General features: G+C 40.8%; 1 protein-coding gene across 6 annotated transcripts in view; it reads left to right on the top strand.

The window, feature by feature from the left end:
• TRAPPC9 (trafficking protein particle complex subunit 9) overlaps nt 1-19,636 on the top strand; it is a 462,128-nt gene that overhangs the window by 44,933 nt on the left and 397,559 nt on the right. For all 6 annotated transcript variants that reach the window (XM_039548554.1, XM_039548555.1, XM_039548551.1 and 3 more), the window contains 2 exons: nt 6,330-6,475; nt 12,707-12,792. In XM_039548554.1, the coding sequence (XP_039404488.1) occupies nt 6,330-6,475; nt 12,707-12,792 (232 nt within the window). The remainder of the gene's footprint in view (nt 1-6,329; nt 6,476-12,706; nt 12,793-19,636) is intronic.

Genomic DNA, 19,636 nt, shown 5'->3' with positions numbered 1-19,636 from the left:
AAGGGGCTTTTAGGCAAAGATATGGGAAATAGGAATAACAGTTTTTTACTATTATATATATAACCAGTCAAACAAACAACAATAACTAGGGCAGTAACAGCAAACAATCACAAACCCAGTCCCAGCCTTCTCGGCTGTCGGGCCCTTTCCCCTCGGGTGCAGTTCCGCTCGCAGCCGGCAGGGGCACTGGCGGCTCCCGGTGAGCAGGGCAGGTGCGATGGTTCCCCCGCGGCTGCAGGGGGCGCTCCGGAGCGAGCTCGGGGAGCACGCGGCAATGGCGGCCTGGGATCCCGGGAAGGGATGGGACAAAGGCCTCACAAACCCCTGGGCAGCCGATCCCGGTGTCCGGCCAGACCCTTGGGAACAGCAGGCTGGAACGGCAGGGACGATCACAAATCCCGGGTGGCAGATGAGATGTATCCAAACAGGGAACCCCCCAGAGGTCTGGGCAGGCAGGGCGAGCACGGCTACAACGCAGCGAAGGCTCGAAGCAATGGCGGGGGCAGGGCGGCCACAGCCCGGCTTCCCATAGGGGCAGGGAAAGGTGGCCTTGGGATCCCGGGGTTTTTCTCTGGCAGAAGGAAAAGCAGCCGAAGAAAGCAGCCTCTCTCTCTGTCCAAGCACTGGAGACCGACTGCCCGCACACCCAGGTGAAACAAAAGAGTAGCCAGATGCACCCCACTTCAGTGGCTAGCTCTTTGTTTTTCTTAAGTACCCAGCCATTTGTCCCCCTAGCAACATGTATGGGGAAAATTCCTTTAACAGAAAAAAAAAAAACCAGGAGAGCTCCTAAAACCCCAAGGAACAGTTTCTTAGTCAATTGAAGTAAAGTATTTTGCTGAGATTTTAGTTGGATACTTGATCACTTCAGTACTGAAGATCCATGAGTTGGATGCGGTCTCCATCATGGAGCTTGGAACTCACCTGGAACTGATGCTTTTTGTTACTCTCCCTTTCCAGATGCTGCATTTTTGAGCTGGCACCTTCACTGGCCTATTCTAAATCTCAGTTCCTTTCTGTGCCCAGGCGCATCATACAGTCAGGCTAATGAATTATAACTTGTTTAGGTTAAAGCCTGGCATGAAGCATTAGAGAGAGTCAGAGAGAAAGCAGCCACTGGGCATCAATAATAGAAGACTGAAAGAAAATCTTTCCTTTTTGAAGGAAAGATAATGCTATTCAGAAAAGAACATGCTGAACTGTGAAGAAAATTCAAGTCTGGAAGATGAGGCAAATGCTGATTGAATCCTTTTTTATAGGAGTCATGCATTTAGAATAATGGAATCAGAGAACCATGGAATAGTAAAAATTGGAGAAGACCTTTAAGGTGATCAAGTCCAACCATCAACCCAGTATCACCATCATGTTCACCATTAAACCATGTCCTCAAATGCCACATCCACACATTTTTTCAACACTTCCAGGGATGGTAACTCTTATCACCTCCCTGGGCAGCCCCTTCCAATGCTTGACAACCCTTTCCATGAAGAAAATTCTTCTAATATTGAATTTAAACCTCCCTTGGTGCAATTTGAGGCCATTTCCTCTTACCCTGTCGCTTTTTACCTGGGAGAAGAGATTGGAAGAAGAGGCCAGGCAAAACTGTGGCAAGAGATTCCCATGACTTCAGTGGGAGAGACTTTGTGTCATTTAAAATGTTTCGTATGCTGAGAGAAGGGGACAGACACATTCACGTGCATTAGTGTTGGGGTCCCTCCCCTGCCGTGTAGCCCTGGGAGAGGGGCCCTGAGGGCACAGACACGGGGTTTCCCTGCCCCTGCTCAGCCTCGTTCCCATTGGTTGGTTTGTGTTCCCTGCGCGGGCAGAAGGACCCTTGGTCCCGTGACTGGAACAGTTCCTGAGCACAGCCCCAGCCATGCGGCTGGAGAAATAAACATCTCTGAAACAGCTATCAAGAATCTGTCTGTCCATATATATTTCCTTTCCACGGGACTCCTGGTTTGATATATGCGTGTTGCAGGATCCCCACTGCAACAAATGGTGGAGAATTGAGAGCAGAACGATCCCCGATCCCTAAGCGACTGATTTGTGTGAGTAAACCCTGGAAACTTTGGATTCCTCTTCTTGGTTTTGCTTTGCTATTCCGTATCTAAACTATGGAGGAACGGTGGGAAGACTCTTGGCTCTCAGAGCCGCATATGGACATTTATCTTAAAATGATTCTTGAACAACGATTTGTAAATTTTAGCTTGATTCAAGCTCAAAAAGAACTGAAACACTTCCTGGCATGGTTGTTTAAGAACTTTTTCTATGTTTCTTGGGATTTAATTCTTACCAAGGGCTTTTGGAAAACCGTTTGGACACAGTTAATACTGGAGTCAAAATATATGCCCGATGGAAGAATATTTTCGTGAATATTATTTAGTTACCGAGACTGTTGAGCAATGTCAGCTGTGTCCTGGCGAAGGGAAGCCTGGCGCAGGGACCGTGCGGCCCAGGCCACGTGCACCGAGTGCTCTGCGAGCAGCAGCGAGGCAGTTCCCGCGCGCGGGCGGAGCCACCTGAGCCGCAGTGTCGGTGGCGGAGCGAGGCGCGGCGGGAGCAGCGGGACCCGGCGGTGCCCGCACGGCCCAGCACAGCGCGTGGTGGAGCGAGCCCCGTGAACGCCCGGCCGAGAGGGGCGGTGGCTGGCGGCGGTGGCGGTGGAGCGGAGCCGCGCCCAGCCGAGACGCGCGCTGGAGCAGGGCGCGGGGGAGTCATCGCTCGGGGGCCCGGCCGAGACGTGGGTGCAGCGCCCGGCAGCGGCAGCGAAGCTGCGACCAGAGGAGGCGATGCACGGAGAACTGAGCGGCGCGGCCCGGCCCAGCCCACGCAGCCCCGAACGCGACCCCAGGAAGAGCGTGCAGGCACCAGCAGCCCCGACAATTCCAACACGGGAGCGACCGAAGGAGAGAGCAAAGACGCAGCGAGACAGAAAACGGCACCCACTCGGAAAAAGGAGAAGATCATAGTAACTAAGACCTTAGGGATAGTAAAATGGTATAATGTTAAGCAAAATTATGGTTTTATAACAAGGTGTGACAACCAGCAAGACATATTCGTGCATAGAACTGCTATTAAAAAGAATAACCCTGAAAAATGCATCCCAAGCTTGGGAGATGGAGAAGTCGCGGAATTCAAAATTGTTCTAGGGAGAAAAGGGTTACAAGCATCGCAGGTCACTGGGCCTGATGGTGTTCCTGTAAAAGGCAGTATATATGCAAAAAATCGTAGTCATGTTAGACAATATCTCCATTGTAAGCCCTCCCTACAGTCTCCCTTTCCTAATCCCACCTTTCCCTTTTACCCTATGTCCTATTACCCCCAGTGTATTCCCAATCCGTTTTTTCATCCATGGTTTCCCTCACAAAACCATGCTTTTGCCAACTGTTTCCCCAAAAATCTCTTTTCAATGCCGAGTGGGGGATGAAAAGGGGGAGGGAAGAAGTTAAACCCTCTCCTGCCTCAGTTTCCCCACAAAGCATGCTCAGAGAGTTCTGTCTCCCTTCTGTCAGCCCTAAGATGTTCCACAGAATCTGATTGGACATTTAAAGACTCAGGAGGGTGGCTTGTTTTGTCTTGAAACTGTTCTTGTTATGTTTATCCAGTTGTTTTCATTCTCCTTTTATTAAAATAAAACGGGTGAGGTGTTGGGGTCCCTCCCCTGCCGTGTAGCCCTGGGAGAGGGGCCCTGAGGGCACAGACACGGGGTTTCCCTGCCCCTGCTCAGCCTCGTTCCCATTGGTTGGTTTGTGTTCCCTGCGCGGGCGAAGGACCCTTGGTCCCGTGACTGAAACAGTTCCTGGGCAGAGCTCCGGCCATGCAGCTGGAGAAATAAACATCTCTGAAACAGCTATCAAGAATCTGTCTGTCCATATATATTTCCTTTCCACGGGACTCCTGGTTTGATATATGCGTGTTGCAGGATCCCCACTGCAACACATTAGCAACTTGTCTTGACCTGGCTGGGCTTAGAATGTTGGGAGTACTTGCTTCTGTTTTGCCATGGGGAGGGCAACCCAGCATCAACTTATTTAACATTTAAGAATTGCTGCTCCTCTCCTTCTCCTTCTTGTCTTTTCTATAAATCCATAGCCATAAAAATTCATAGTCCAATAAAATTGTGTTTAGATATAAAGCCTCTGGTTACATCTGCCCAGCAGATCTGGTGGTGTAGAGCTCTCCAGCCCATTGGGAACCAGCTGTGCTGCAGGACTGCAGAGCTCTCTCAGCTAAATTGTGCTAATTTTTGTGACATCAATTATAAATGTGTGGAAATGTCATTTTGATCAATGTTGAATAACTTCAGCTTATGATTCAATCCATGCTAGAGCCCTCTAGAAACACACATTTACTGATGGGGATGACTTCTATTTACTGTTGGCATTTCATGGTCTACGAGTTTTAATCCATTTCATGTGGGGTGCTTATTTTGCATGTGGATTTCTTAATCAAAATACTGTCAGACATGGAAATGCCACAGTGAAATAGGATCGCAGTGGCACTGTTACCTTTTCTCCCCAGTACTTCAAAAGCAATAGACGAGATTTGGCATGGCAAAACCTTTGTATTCTGTTACTCATGTTCATTATGAAATCATCTTCTAGTATTTTCTCAGATAACAAATGCATTATTCCCATTTTTATAATTTACCTGTGTTAAAGGTAAATGTCTTACTAATATACTTAAAAGCAGAAAATTTTCTTCCTTTTCACCACTGCTGCTTTTAGTTGTCCTTACATACTTTTCTTACTACTTCAAATTTACTCAGTGACAGTTTTTCCCTTCCCTCTGTTTACTTAGTATAGTGAGGTCTCTTAAAAAAATATATTTTCCTTTCCCCTCTAATTAAGGTTGTTTTTAATTAACATTTTCCAAATACAGGATTTTGATCTTCTGGGTAGCTAGTGAAATTAGTTAGTAATTCTTAATTGTCACTCATTTGCATTCAGTGGTGTCAGGCCAGGGGACATGACTGAAGCTTTTCACACAAAGGAATTAAAAAATCTGCCATGTTCTATGTCTGACCTGTGAGGGTACAGCTCTCTGATACGTGGTTGAAGAACTTTCCTTCCACTGTCATGCATTCAGGTAAAGCAGGTTATCCACCAGTATTTATATAGTAACTATGAAGGAGCCAAAGCACTTTTCTCTGTATATAAAATACAATTCCTTTTTGTTACCTCTTTATCAAATTCAATGTTTCTTTCCTCAAATAAGTATAATTCACATTTTTGCTTTAAGTTGCATTCTAATTTGTAAAAAAATTCTATCAGAAGAGGTTTTAAATTATGAAATATCAGGGGTCTCTTACAATTTCTTTCTTATTCCTCAGGTTCATTGTCTGTGATTTTGCATATGATCTCGATGCTGACACTAAGTATCACCAACACATAATATATGGATGTGATTTATTTCTTGTTCCAAACTACTTTTAGTGTTATTTAGTAATTCTTATCAGGTGTTTTGTTTCACAGAGAGAACTTGTCTCTGTAGTGCTACTCTTACAGCTTCGTTATTTTTCAGGAGAAACATATTATCTTGGTTTCTTGTGTGCCTACTTTCTCTTAGTGTGATATTGATATATGTTTTTTATTGTGCTGAGTTCCTGATTTGAAGTAATTAGGTGTCCTACAGGTTTTTATAATGCTGCTGATTTTACTGAATATTCACCAATTTATTGCTTGTTCATCTGCCCAAAATTTCATCTTTAATTTCCCTCAGCATTGGAAGAGCAGTGATTTCCTTGCATGGCATTGTAGGGAATTGAGTCCAACAGGGATGTAATCTAATAAATAATTTGTTTTCTGTCTATTTGTAATTTCTTTCTGGTCGTTTAACAAACCTACTCAAATTTCTGGGATATTTCCTTCCTTCCTTCCAGTGGCAACTCTGCATTTTCACTGTATTGAAATCAGCTTTATTAACTGTGGAGAAGTTTGTTTATTTGTGTTATGTTGTCCAGTGAAATTTTGTCTGGATTCTGGTTTGGATTTAAGTTAAATATTCAGCTGCTTTCTGCACTGGAGTTGTGGTTCAGACTGCACTCAAAAATTAATAGCTGGATTTCAGAACACTGTTCTGGCTAATTTTGGTTTTGTTGGTTTCTACAGAAGATTTTTGCCTTTGTTTCCTGAGAGCTTTCTGAAACTGCAGTTTCCTTGGGTTGGTGTTACTTCCTTTTGTATTGTAGATGTTTGCTTCAAGTGTTCCATTTCAGGTATTTTATTCTCAGACTGACATTTCATATTTATCAGTTCATTTTTAACAGAGTCACCTGTTATAAAATAGAATAAATGAAATAATTAGAAATTATTTTTACTCAACAGATCTGTGAAGCTCTTGAACCTCCCAACCAGTCTCCGACCTCACAAAGTGAAAAGTTTACTTGGTCAGAATGTATCAACCAAAAGCCCCTTCATATATTCTCCAATTATTGCACACAGTCGTGGGGAAGAACGAAATAAAAAAATAGGTAAGAACAATTTGCAGTATTTTCTGTTACTTTGTTAAATGAGAGAATCTTCTGTGGTCAAGGAAAGCAAATCTGAACATTGCTGTCTTTTATTTGACATAACCAGTTCTTTAGCCTCAAGTCCTGAAGGAACAAATCTTTTTTCTCGGGGGCACAGTTTCATATTCAAAAGAGGAATAAAGTCTCATAGATGGTAACACTGATTTTTGAGAAGAGATAAACTAGTTTTATTTCCTTCTCAAACAAAAGAGAATTCAGGGAAAACTTAGTTCTGACATGCTCTGCTTGGCAGCCACCACAGTTTCAGCGCCCTGAGCAAAATGCACTGTCGTGGTTTTTCCTTTTCCTATTCTGATTTAACATAAACTCAGAATGCTGAACTGTCTGATTAGTCCCTTTTACTTAAGGACAGTTCAGACAATAAAAAGTTTATAAACCCAGAATGCTGAACTGTCTGATTAGTCCCTTTTACTTAAGGACAGTTCAGACAAGAAAAAGTTTATAAACCCTGTTAGGAATATTAGTAATTTTCTTTTAATAAAGATTATAAAGCTTTTCAGTGCAATAATCATGCCATTGAAAAAGATTAGAGGTTTGTTGAAATCCTGGATTAAGTTACAAATATTGGTAGTTCTTTCTGTTGCTTCTGTTCATATCACGTGTGTGGTAATTTTTACCACAGGCATTAATGTCAGCACAGAAAAGATTCGCGTGACCGTGGAACAGAACTGATCGTAAAAACTTCAGAAATTTGCAGCATGTTTTATCTTAACTTGGCTCCTTGTTCATCTGGACTGTGCCTGGCCTGCAGGGCCAGTTCTCAGAGAATCTCTGTGTGGTTTCCTCATTCCAACATATGTGGGCTATGCCCCTGCTGAGGACCCTCATTATGATTAAGGTGATATCCCTCACCCTGGGAGGAAAATAGGCATGTTTTTTAGTTGGGTTTGTGGTGATGCGTATTTTCAGTAAATAGCTGAAACAGGAACAGTTGGGATATGCAGAGGCAGGGATCATTATCTGGCAGTTTGGATGGACTTGGCTCAGTGTGACTTTGCTGCAGCACTACTTCAGTTTCAAAAGAGAAAGGATAAATTTAAAAAATGTACACATAGGGGAACATCTTAAAGTGCTCTCTTGATTTCTCTTAATAATTTATTGGAAGTTTGATCACTATTAAATTTTCAACATTTAATCTCTTAGCTATACTGTATCATGTTTTTTTTCATTTAAATAAAGCCTTATTCCTAGTTTTGTCACACAGTTGTATAATGCAGTATTTTCATTCCTTGATGGATACAAAAGGAAGCTGCATTTTTGAACTGGTTAGGATCTGTTTCGGTGCTTTGTGTACTGTAGGAGATTTACATTTTTACAGTGAACTTTCTTCTTCTAGGTTTTTATTTAGCCTAAGGAGATGTCTGACTATTTCTGATCCTGTACAGCATTTGTCTTTTGAAGTATATACATATTGCAGTCACTGCTAAAAGCCTCTAATGTTTTAAAGTTCAGCGAACAAAAGAAAATAGAAAATAAAAGCAGATACTTCCTTTGAAAGAAGCTGAGGAATTATTAACTTCAAAATTAATGAGAGTATTTTAATGGCATGTATTTAACATTAATTAAAAACAACAATAACAAATGAACTGTTTTTCTTACATGGAGATACTACTCCATATTTTGGTTAAATTATTGTTTTACAGCAAAGCAAATCAAGCACTGACAAACCAAAGGGAAACAAAACCCATTTAGAAAGTCTTGAAATGTTTTCAGCTTTCAACTTGATAAGCTTTTCTGATTGGAAACAGTAACAGGGATAATTATATTCTAGTTAAATTGCTTTAATAGCATGCTAGTTGTGAAAAATAAACCTACTGATTTTTGACATGAAGTGTTTTGTTGGTTTTGAGTGCTGATAGTCTAAAGCAGAAGGAATATATAATACAGTTCTGTTAGTAAATCCAGCAACTCTGTCATACCTGTATTAGCTGATACAAATATAGCTCATTTTACCTTTTCTTTCAAAACCTTTTCCCCCAAGGAAACAATTCTGTAGCACTGCCCTGGCACATTTTTCACAGGGGATTTCAGTCTCATCTCAAAAACCTGTATCGATTCAGACTCCATCATGTCCTTGGGGAGGTTGTTCCACTGAATCACTGTTCTTACTGAAACAAAAAAAAAATTAATAAGAAAATAAAACCTGTTTTAGTGCAACTGGTGTCTGTTACCCTTGATCTTCTTCCAGTGACTCCTTGTGAGGAAAGAGCTTCTGTCCTCTTTGTTGCAGCCCTTTAAGTACTGGAATATTGTGATGATATTGGCCCTGAGCCTTCTCTTCACCCCAGAGAAGAGATCTCACTCCTTTATTCTTTCCTTATCAATTGGGTTTCCCTGTCCTTTGATTACCTTTGTGGTGCTACTTGGGATCCTCTCCAGTCTGTGTCTTTCCCAGCTGTGGGGATGTAGTGGTTTGACACTGGCCCCACGCCAGGCACCGAGGAGAGCCACTTGCTCACCCTCCCCTGCCACAGCTGGGCAGAGGAGAGAAAGAAAAAAAAAATTTACGAACACTTCATGAGTTGAGATAAGGACCTGGAGAAACACTTCAAGGGCAGAACAGGCTTAACTTAAAGTTACAAAGTGAATTTATTACTAACAGAATCCGAGGAGGATAATGAGAAGTAAAATAAGACCTTAAAAATACCTATTCCCCCCAGCCCCTCCCTCCTTCCCACAGACAGCTCAGGGAGACAGGGCATGGGGGTCTGGTCAGTCCATCACCGAGATTTCCTTCCACTGCTCCGGGAGAGGAGTCCTCCCCTGTGAGGCTGTGGGGTCCCTCCCACGGGAGACAGTTCTCTGTGAGCTTCCCCGGTGTGGGTCCATTCTCAGGAGCAGCAGCCACACCGCCCCTGCTGCAGTGTGAGCCCCTCCCACGGGCACACAGCCCTCCCAAAACTGCTGTGCCATGGCTCTCTCCTTCCACAGGGTCCAGTGCTCCAAGGCCAGGATGCTCCAGCCTGGGAGCAGGGCCCTCTCTCTCCACCGGGTCTCCCACTGGATCACAGCCTCCTCCAGGCATCCACCCGCTCTGGGACGGACGCCTCCCCCACGGGCTGTGGGTGGATCTCTGCATCCCCCGTGGATCCCCAGGGCTGCGGGTGGATCTCTGCATCCCCCATGGACCCAGGGGCTGCAGGGGCACAGCTGCTTCACCATGGGCTGCACCACGGCCTGCAGAGGCACCTCGGCTCCGGCGCCTGGAGCACCTCCTGCCCCTCCTTCTCCACTGACCTTGGTGTCACCGGGTTGTTTTCCCTCACATGTTCTCACCTCCTTCTCTTCTCTGACTAGAAGCAAAAACTCCCTGACTTTGTTTTGATTTTCTTCTTAAATATGTCATCGCACAGGTGTTACCAACCTCTCTCATTGGCCCCGTTGTCGCCAGCAGCATGTCCACCTTTCAGAGCCATCAGAGATTGGCTCTGCTGAACATGGTGGAAACTTCCAGGAGCTTCTACCAGGAGCCACCTCTGTGGCCCTCCTGCTACCAAAAACCAGGCTGAGCAAAACCAATAGAGGGGATCAGAACTGGACACTGTGCCTGACAAGCACAGGTTATAGTAGAATGATCACCTCTCTGTCTCTGCAGGGGAGAAGCAGATGGACTCAGAACCCAGCAGGGTGATGAGCTGAGGGACTGTTAGTCAGAGGTCTGTTACAGGTGAAGGATGGAACCAGGTTACTGCACGTATCAGGAGGAAGGTTCCTTCCCCTCCTCAGAATTTTACAGGTAGGACTGGCACCTTCACAACAGGGGTGAGGCTCTGGAATGAGAAGGCCAAACACCTGATGAGGTGGGTGAAAGTCCTTCTGGGACAGAGGGGCCTCCTAAAGCAACACCACCTGGAGCCTGCATCAGAACCTCCTCTGTTAACAGAGAAGGGTGGTTCTAACAGGAGATTCCCCCCCTTCTAAGGGGAGCGGAGGGCCCCATGTGCAGACCAGACCCAACTCACAGGGAAGTCCGCTGTCTCCCAGCAGCTCAGGTAAGGGACATTACTGGAAAATTCCAGTCTAGAAAGACACTCTGATGACTGTCTCGTGTTGGTTGTTCAGACTGGCAGCAACAAAACAACAAAGAGAAGTCTGAGGCCAATCAAAAGGGACTTCAAGGCCCTTAGACAGTTCATGGAGGGATCAGGAGCACAGGGAGTGATTTCCTTGATCCTTCCAGTAGCATGGAATAATATTGATAGGAACAGGCAGCTCCGTTAGGTTGATGCATGGCTCCGAGGTTGGTGTCAATGGAAAAAATGTGGGGTTTTTTGACCATGGGATGATCTATAAACACCTGGCCTGCTGTTACCTGACAGGATGAGTCTTTCTCAGATGGGAAAAAGAGTTCTAGCACAGGAGCTAGTGGCACTCATTGACAGAGCTTTGAACTAGCTTGGAAGGGGGAAGGGGACAAAACCAAGCTCTCCAGTGATGAGCGATGGGATTTTGTGCCAAAACTTGAGGATCCTAAAGGGATCCTTCAATCTGCTTCACAAGGTACCACACCTGAAATGTTTCTACACTGATGCACACAGCATGAGGAACAAACACCAGCTGGAAGCTTTGGCCCAGTCCCAGAGGTTTGACATCATTGGCATAAATGAAACCTGGTGGGATGAGTCCTGTGGCTGAAGAGCCCTGTTGGATGGTTGTGTTTTCAGAACAGACAGTCCACAGTGTGGTAGAATGTGGAGATTCAGGACTGCAGTGCTGCTGTGCTACTGCAGGTGCCTCTGTTGCTGTAGTAAACCACAGTGGTTAACTCTGTACCTGTGCAGAGCAGTCACTGGCTGTTTTGGGGGCTGCAGAATGCATAAGACATCATGGACACTAATAAGTAATTAAATAAGAAATGTACAGAGTGTCTCTTACCATGGTGAATTTGAATGTTTTGTTTTAATCAACAGTTTTGCTTTTCAGGTTTCAGTAATATAACCCATTAACATCTGTGGATGTATGTGTTTAATTTCCACTAGCATTAATTGGAGTTAAATATTTGCATTAAGTATATCTCCCTTGAGCTCTCTAATACTGCTTGCGAAATGTAATCAGATAGTAAATGATTGTGAATGTACAATTAGAGTACAGATGGCTTCAACTGTGCATTAAAGTCTTAATATTGATAATCCAGGTTTTTGCTGGACATTTCCTAATACTCTAGTAAAAAACTGTTAGCAATGTATGTTAAAATCATTGGGTAAACTAGTAAAAACGAATCCATGTATGTTATAATTCAGCTTATAATCATGATTTATTTAACAAAGGTAATTAAACCACCTTTTGTTTACTTGGGCTGCAGATCCTCAGCTTGCAGGGAGAATCTTGCCACATTGAACTTCAGGTGCATGTGGTTCACTGTGAGAAATCTGGAAGGTAGACAAGAACTTGTGGGCTGAAAAGATTATGAAGTGCTGATATAAAGTAATCTTTCTGCATTGAACAATTACTCAAAATTTACATCTCTGCTGCTGACCTTCATGATCTCCCACAGAACCACAGAATTACAGAACGGTTTGGGTTGGAAGGGACCTTAAAGATCATCCAGTTCCAACCTCCCCTGCCATGGGCAGCCTCATCTCTTTAAATTATGAAACTCAAGAAAATATTAAAATTGTCAGAGTGAAGTATCTTTAAAGTTGAACATGTCTCTTGTGGTGAGATATAAACTGCAAGTACATCTTTTTACCTGACACACTTTACTTCAGTGTCTCTTTATATACTCCATATCATCAGCTGTGTCTATAGGAGGACTTGTAATTTCCTTCTTCCTGGTGTATTTATTTCTAACCTGGTTGATTCTTATGCAAGTCTCCAATATCAAGGCCCTGTGTGCTCTACCTAACTCCAAGTATGGAAGCCTTTAAGTGTTGAACATGAAGAATGTGTTTAAGTAGTGTTTTGAATTGATGCCTGAGTTAATTTTGCCAATGAAGCATTGGGTCCTTAGAGCACTATTGCTGTGTTAATGAATGTTTCCAGTCCTTTAACCTATTCCTTTGCCTGGGATTTACAGCTTGTGCTGCACAATGCTCTTGAGTAGTACTTGGGCTGTGAAGATTATAGAGAGATATTAAGCATTATAGCAATCTGACTGCTCAGCTGCTGTTATTTTTTTATAACACTATGATTAGGTAATTCCTGCCTTAATTCTGTGATTATTTCTTGTAGACTTCCAGTGGGTCCAGGGAGATGTATGTGAAGTTCAGTTGATGGTGTACAACCCTATGCCTTTTGAGCTCCGGGTAGAAAACATGGTATGCATCTTTCTAAATCTTCTCTTTCTGCTATTTTTATGAAGAAGAATCTCATTTAGACTTCCAAATATGGTTTTCTATAAATACTTTTAAAAGGTGGTTTAAGCCAGCATAACCTCAGTTTAACTGTGTGGTGTTGTCAATTTTCTCATATTTGTTGGTGATGAGGTATTGAAAAGAAAAATCGCTGCCACTCAGTGTTTAAGTGCTTTACTGGCACTGACCCATAAATCAATTCTGAACATTTCTGCATTGAACAGAATTCCTGCTATGTGATTTACATATACTGGTTTTCAAGTAATAATTATATCCTGAAACCTAATAATTATTGTACACTTGCTCCTGTAGTTTAAAAGCCTGCATTCATCCTTCCTTTGCAAATTCCTGTTTTGACCACAATTTAAAAACCTGATGAACTAAAATAGTTAGGTCTGAGAAGCTTTGGGTTTTAATAAAAACTACAGCTCATGGATTTGTTGTTCCCAGTGATTTATGTTATTTGAAAACACTCTAATGTCAGATGATCAGAAGGGAGTGAAAAAAAGGCTAAACCACTGGAGAAATATGTGAGGTTAGAAGAATCAAGCCCAAGCTCTCTACTGCTTCAGTTGGCTGCTTGCACTGTATCCCAAAAAAAAAGGCAGTTGTGGTGGATTTTTTTTCTTCCCCTTCTTTATTCCAACTAACAGGATTTATAAAAAATTGTTACCCATTTAAAGGTTAAAAGTTCTCTAACTACCAGACCAACTTAATAGCCACTCAGTCCTAATCCAGCTTTTTCCTTTATTGTTAACTGTTCTTACCTTTAATATTGGTTTAAAAATAAATCACATCTCTTAGAGCCTATTGTTCTGTCAAGCTAATTGAATCAGGGTATATTTATTTGCTCATGATTTTTGTTTGGGTTTTGTTTTTATTGATATGTCTGCTGTGGTGTCTGGTCAAGCAAGTTGACCTAAATTACTGATAATAAACCACATATAATGAAGTGTTTTTCCATGGGAAATGAACATGCCCAAAGATTTTGTTTTTACAGCACAATAAAATTAATTTTTGGAAGCTTACATGCCACTTTCTCCAGCAGCATTTTCTCTCACCCTCACAGGAGTACTCAAATTTTTAAGGAATTAATAGAAAAAGTAGTTGTAAAGCTTCACATCAGAAAGGTCTCTGTGGGAATTAATTGATTAAGAACATTTTGATTTACAGTCTAATTTGTATTGTGTAAGAAATGATGTAGTTATATATTTTAAAAACTTGGACAGTTTCTTAATGAGGAAATTTCTTCCAAGTGCTTACACACACTCAAGAACTCAGAATGCAGTTATTTGCATAGATCTGCACAACATCCATTCCCTGAGCAACTGAGCTGTAGTATCACCAATGCTTCTCTTCACTGTTGTCGTGATAAAGTTCTGTCTTGGAATTAACACTGAATTCCAGTTCCAGTGGTAAGCACAAGAAGAATTAATTTGCAAACTAGATGCAAATAATTGATTAACGTAATCAGAAATTCTGCTCTGCACAAATGTGGGCTCACTGGAAGAAATTGGTTGATTTTGGTAGATTTGTCTGCAGTATCAAGACTGTAGCAAGTTGAGGAAACTGCCTGCTCCCCTGGATTTGGAATTCTAGAGACAATTTCTTTGGAATTGAGGCCAGTTTGGAGCTCCCCAAATGACAGAAACACTGACATCTGTTGAGTCTGTAGAGGAGAAGAATATTGGAGTAATTCCTACTGCTCTCCTCAATCCCAGGATGGGAAAGTGCAGTAAAAATGGGAGTTGGGCTCTTCCCAGAGATGCCCAGTGTAAGGTGAGAGTCATAGGAAACTTTTGTTATAAAAACCCTCTCTTTTTCCAAGCATGAGGGGGATCATACACTGGGACTGGATGTCCAGATGGGACCTCCATCTTCAGGAATCTTTAAAACTTGAGTGAACAGGATGTGAAAAATCTTAACTACTACCAAAGTTAGCCCTGTTTTGAGCACTGGGCTAAACAAGATAACCTCTACCCTTTCCTTCTAACCTAAGTTGTTGATTTTCCAGTCTCATCTGTGAACTTTCTAGAATGTGGGAATAGATATTACTTCATCATAAGAATAAACTCTTCTGTTTTCATTTTAATAATTCAAAGTGTTGTTTAATATTTTAAAAGGGTGTGTTTTATTATTAACATGTACTCATGCCTGCAGTCTCCATACCTTTTTCTTGTCTGATTTCTCATCACGTATCACATTCTTTCAGATTATTGATTCTCACAGACTCAGTTGCATATCCAGCATGTCCTCTTCTGTCATTTAGTGGCAGTTTCAGCTTGTTTGTCCCACAACTTTTGTCCTTCTGCCTGACTCAGCACCTCACCTTTGCAGGATGACTGCTCATTCAGGCCCGTTTCCAATCTTCCTTGAGTTTGCCATTGCTTGGTTTCATTTTTCTTTGTCGTTTTCATGGTCCACCATTCATCCATATGTAACTGTCCTGAAATCTATAATCTTACTTCTTTTTTACAATTTTCCTCTTTCCTTCAATTTAGGTTTGTTTGTTTTGATAGATCACTCATTCCATGTTAAATGAAATCCAAGCTTTTGCCGTGGTACTTTTCCTACTATATCTTTCTGTTTGTTGAATTTCTATTGTGATGGTAAACAACTTAGTATTGAGCACAGGTTGTTAAGGAGAATGATTCCCCATGAAAAGGCTTTCTGAGCTTTTTCATTAATTGAAGTATTAATGCTGAGTCCATGTAGGTTAATTGAGGTGTGCTTAAGTAAAAGGCATTGAACTTCTAGACTTGACATGAGGCTGTGGACACAAGACTTTGATTAGTGTAGCTCAGATGATAAACCCTGAAAAATCGATTTTCTTTGTTGTTTTATTTTATTGTTCTCAAGGATCTTGGCCCATCTTTGTTGTTTTTACTCTTTATTTCCTGTCATGAATATTTTTGATTTGGGACTCTCATGAGGTATTTATTCTTCATTCTTGCCTGATTTCTGTGTTCCTTTTCTGTCTTTTTCTATTTCTTGTTTCTGTTTTGTCCATATAGTTAGAAGGCTGATCCAAAGAAAGGTGCAGTAGTGTTTGTAAAATGACAAATGTTTAATTATGGAGCATGGAAGTGATTGGGTCCCACAACTGTGTGAGTCAATAAAGTGAAGTAGGAGAGATCTTGGGGCTGATCACAACAAATGCTTTAATAAAACACTGCAGATAGCTTAGCAGAATGAGAGACAAAAATGAGCCTTACTAGAATTGGCTGTGATAGATTAGACAGAATATTCTTGCCGTGCTGGTGCTGGAGCTCAGGTCACCTGGAGATGGGATGTTCAGCTGTAAATAAGTGCCACCACTTGGCCTTTTCTGCCAAGAATATTGATTTCTGTACAGACTTGTTCAGGTACGTGAGTGTTGGCCTCCAGCTCTTTTGTAGTTTGTTTTGCAGTTTCTGCCATTACTTTGGTTTTCTATGCAGGAAAAAATGACCTTCACATTTCAGGCCTTCAAAAAAATCCAAAAAATTCTGGGAAATCTCCAGTGGATTTATTCTGTATCTTGAGACAAATGCTTAAAGCAGCAAACCACAGTACAGTGTGGTGAGATCTACTACTAAAATACATGTGAAGATGCAGTTCAAAATACGTTCTTTAAGATTTTAACTACTTTTTCATCTTTGTTTATCAAGTTTACTATTAAAACCAAGAAAAAAAAGCTGAGAAATTTTGAGGCAATGTAACATATTGAGGGAAAGCATTTTCTCTTCTCCTACTGTAGAAAATACAGCCATGGTTCCAAGAAAGCTACAATATCTACAGACAGTGTAAACCATACTTAATAAATAGATATCAAGAAACAAAAATATACTACCCTAACCCATGAGAATATTGTAATTTATAATATTTAGTCTTTATTCAAGATGTAAGTATTTGTTCTGTAGTTCTCCCTCCGTTTGGACCTGTATTTAATTGAACACGATTAAGTGTGGTATTTTGATTAATGATGCTTTAAAAATGGCTGTTGCCTTTTTCTTTTTTTTTTTTTTTTTTTAACTTCAAAACTGTGCTATTAGGCCAGAGCTCTATGTTGATGTTTAAAAATACCATCTAAAATTGATGGTTTAAATTGTTTCCATCAGCTGCTCTTTCCTGAGTTCCCATCTTTTGCTGTTTCTGCCATCTTGAGAGAATATTTACTTACTGCTACACTGCATTTAATGGAGACTGTATTAGTCAAGAATGTACACAGAAAGGTGAAGGGGGAAAAAGAATAAAAATGGTTGTGTTTGGTGTTTTTCCTAAGTCTGCCTAAAACAACCATATTAGAAATAGTAGGAGAAATTTCCCTTTAAATAAATATTTGACAGTTTTTGTGTAAAGTATTTGACAACATCGTATACAAGTATGTTCAGCATGAAAACTAACTCTGAAGGTCGTGTTACTTTAAAAAAAGAATGATTGCATTTTGGGATTGGTAAGTAAAGCCTAAAAAAAGCAGTTACATACTCATGTTATTTTAACAGCATCCCCAAATGCTGCCATTTACATGCAAGTTGTTTTGTTCCTCTAAAACTAAAATGAGATTTGAAGTGATTGAAAGACATGCTGTGATAAAAGCATGCATATATTCACTCTAAGACAATTTAAATTGGTTTGTAAGAATACAAAGAAATGTAAACATTTTTCCTGTGTGTGTCACTCATACATTCCCTGGAGGAAACCTTGGATTTGGATGATCTTTTCCTATAGGGTCACAAAGAGAAATGATTACTAAGTGATGACTAAATGATTGCTAAGTATTACTACTTGAAATAACGTATAAAACTCTCAGGAGAAAAAATCTAACACATCTCCCTACTTTTGGTGGTGTGGCTGATATGTTTTATTTAATGGATGTGAGGGTACTTCAGCCTTGATTAGGCTTTCACTGTTAAACTGCGAAATTTTAGGCACCAGGGGGCAATGTTGGGCAAATATTGCAGCAGAATCGTCCGATTCAGCAAATTACGATCTTGAAATCGTCTTTCAGACATTCTAAGATATGTTACTGTCTTTTAAAACTGACTTGTGTGGCCTAAGTTTTAACGGTAAGTATATTGATTTCAATTTATGTGTGGAAATCTGAAGTCTAGTTGATTTTTTAATATATATATTTTTTTCCCATTTCAATGAGTTTTAATGCTTTCTTAATATCTTTACTTTTAAAAAATTGGAAGTTTTACTGAACAGTAGAAGTCTGAAAGTGGGGGAATTGAATGCTGCTTTCTTCTTTTTGTATTAGTGCACTTCAGGCTCTTCAGTTTCTAGCCCAGGCATGTGGCCATAGTTTAGTGTGTGCTTAGTGCAGGTGTTTTGGCATTTGCATTGTGTTTGTTCTTTAAAAAATCCCTTTGTTTTCATGGTTTGCATTATATATTAGAGAATATTTAGGGGTCTCTGTCAGTTTTGTTTGTTTACATTTGCTACAGCTGATAGTAAACAATATATTGGCGGGCTTGTGGGTTTTTTATCACTGATTTTGCAGGACTTTAAGTCCTTGGATGATAGTTGAGGTGAATCCTGAATAATTCAAATGTATTTGAATATTAGGCCATTTGAATATAGGTGATAGATCGATGGTTTTGAGACTAAAATAAAAAAGCTTTCTGTACCTGTTTTAAAAGTGAGTTCTGGAGAGTGTATGGGGTCACCTTTTGTTTGTGTTTTAAGATTTGTTTCAGCCAAAGCAAAAGCAGCAGGACTACATCAGTGTTGAAGTGAGAATGTTCATCCCATTTCTGTGGGGTGAATCCCACTGGAAGGATTAATGTGGGAATCAAAAAGTCTGAGTGCTCTGGTACACTGGGTGGTGAATATATAGAAAGACAAAGTTAGGTTTTACTTATGTTTTTGTGGAATGTTTCTGACAGCTGAAGTCTCCACGTGAAATGGGAGGAAAATGAAAGTTCAGTAGAAATGAGGGTGTGACAAAGTATTTACTTACAACTCAAGTAAAATGGTGAAATGGAATTTTGTGCAGTCTCAAGGACAGAGTTCTCTAATGCAGTTTTCCACAAAGCCAGAGTAGCTTTGGGTGAATTAGCTGTTGCCTCAAGACTGTCAAGTCTACAAAGAAGTAATTGCTAGGACAAAGATTTTACAGATTTTGTGTATGTTATGTGTTTTTCTATGGCTCAAACCATGAGTTTTTTTCATCTGTCTTCACAAAAGTAGCATGTTCCTCTTTAATAGAGTTCTCAGTTCTCATGAAGCATCCACACGGAATTGAGATTTAATCCAGTTGTGCTTACTGCTTTACTTGATGGAGCTCTTTGTGTAACATCTTTATTTAAAAATAAAAATAAATATGTGTATAGGAAAACAACTGGTAACTTTCCAAAATCAAATTTACTTTCAAGAGTACATTCTATGCTCAAGCATCTTAAATTCATTAACCAAGCTTAAAGAAAACTTGCAGTCTACTAAGAACAGTAATGCTGTGTTCAGAAGTTTCTTCAATTTTTTTTTTCTGCTTAGTTTCTTGTTTTGTCTCATGTTTTAAATTTAGGATGCTAAAAGATTTCTCTGACACTAAAGGAGTAACTGCAGGCGTTTAGGCTTGAGAGAAGATCAGTTCAGCAGCTTTATTCCAACTCACTGAAATGTTTAGGTTGGATGGTTAAGCTAAACTTCTTCTGTTATCTGTAAATAAAAATATTTTTTTCCCCTTAGAAAACACATTTTGGCCAGGTAATTAAAGCTAAGCAAGACCTGCTATTGATGTTTGATTTTCACTGCCCAAAATCTATCACATATTCAAGTTGAAGTCACAGGTACAATTAAATGTAGGTACAAAACAGCACCATGC

Source organism: Corvus cornix, chromosome 2 (assembly GCF_000738735.6).
Source record: "Corvus cornix cornix isolate S_Up_H32 chromosome 2, ASM73873v5, whole genome shotgun sequence".
Lineage (NCBI taxonomy): Eukaryota > Metazoa > Chordata > Aves > Passeriformes > Corvidae > Corvus > Corvus cornix.
This window is presented reverse-complemented; position numbering and strand designations above follow the sequence as displayed.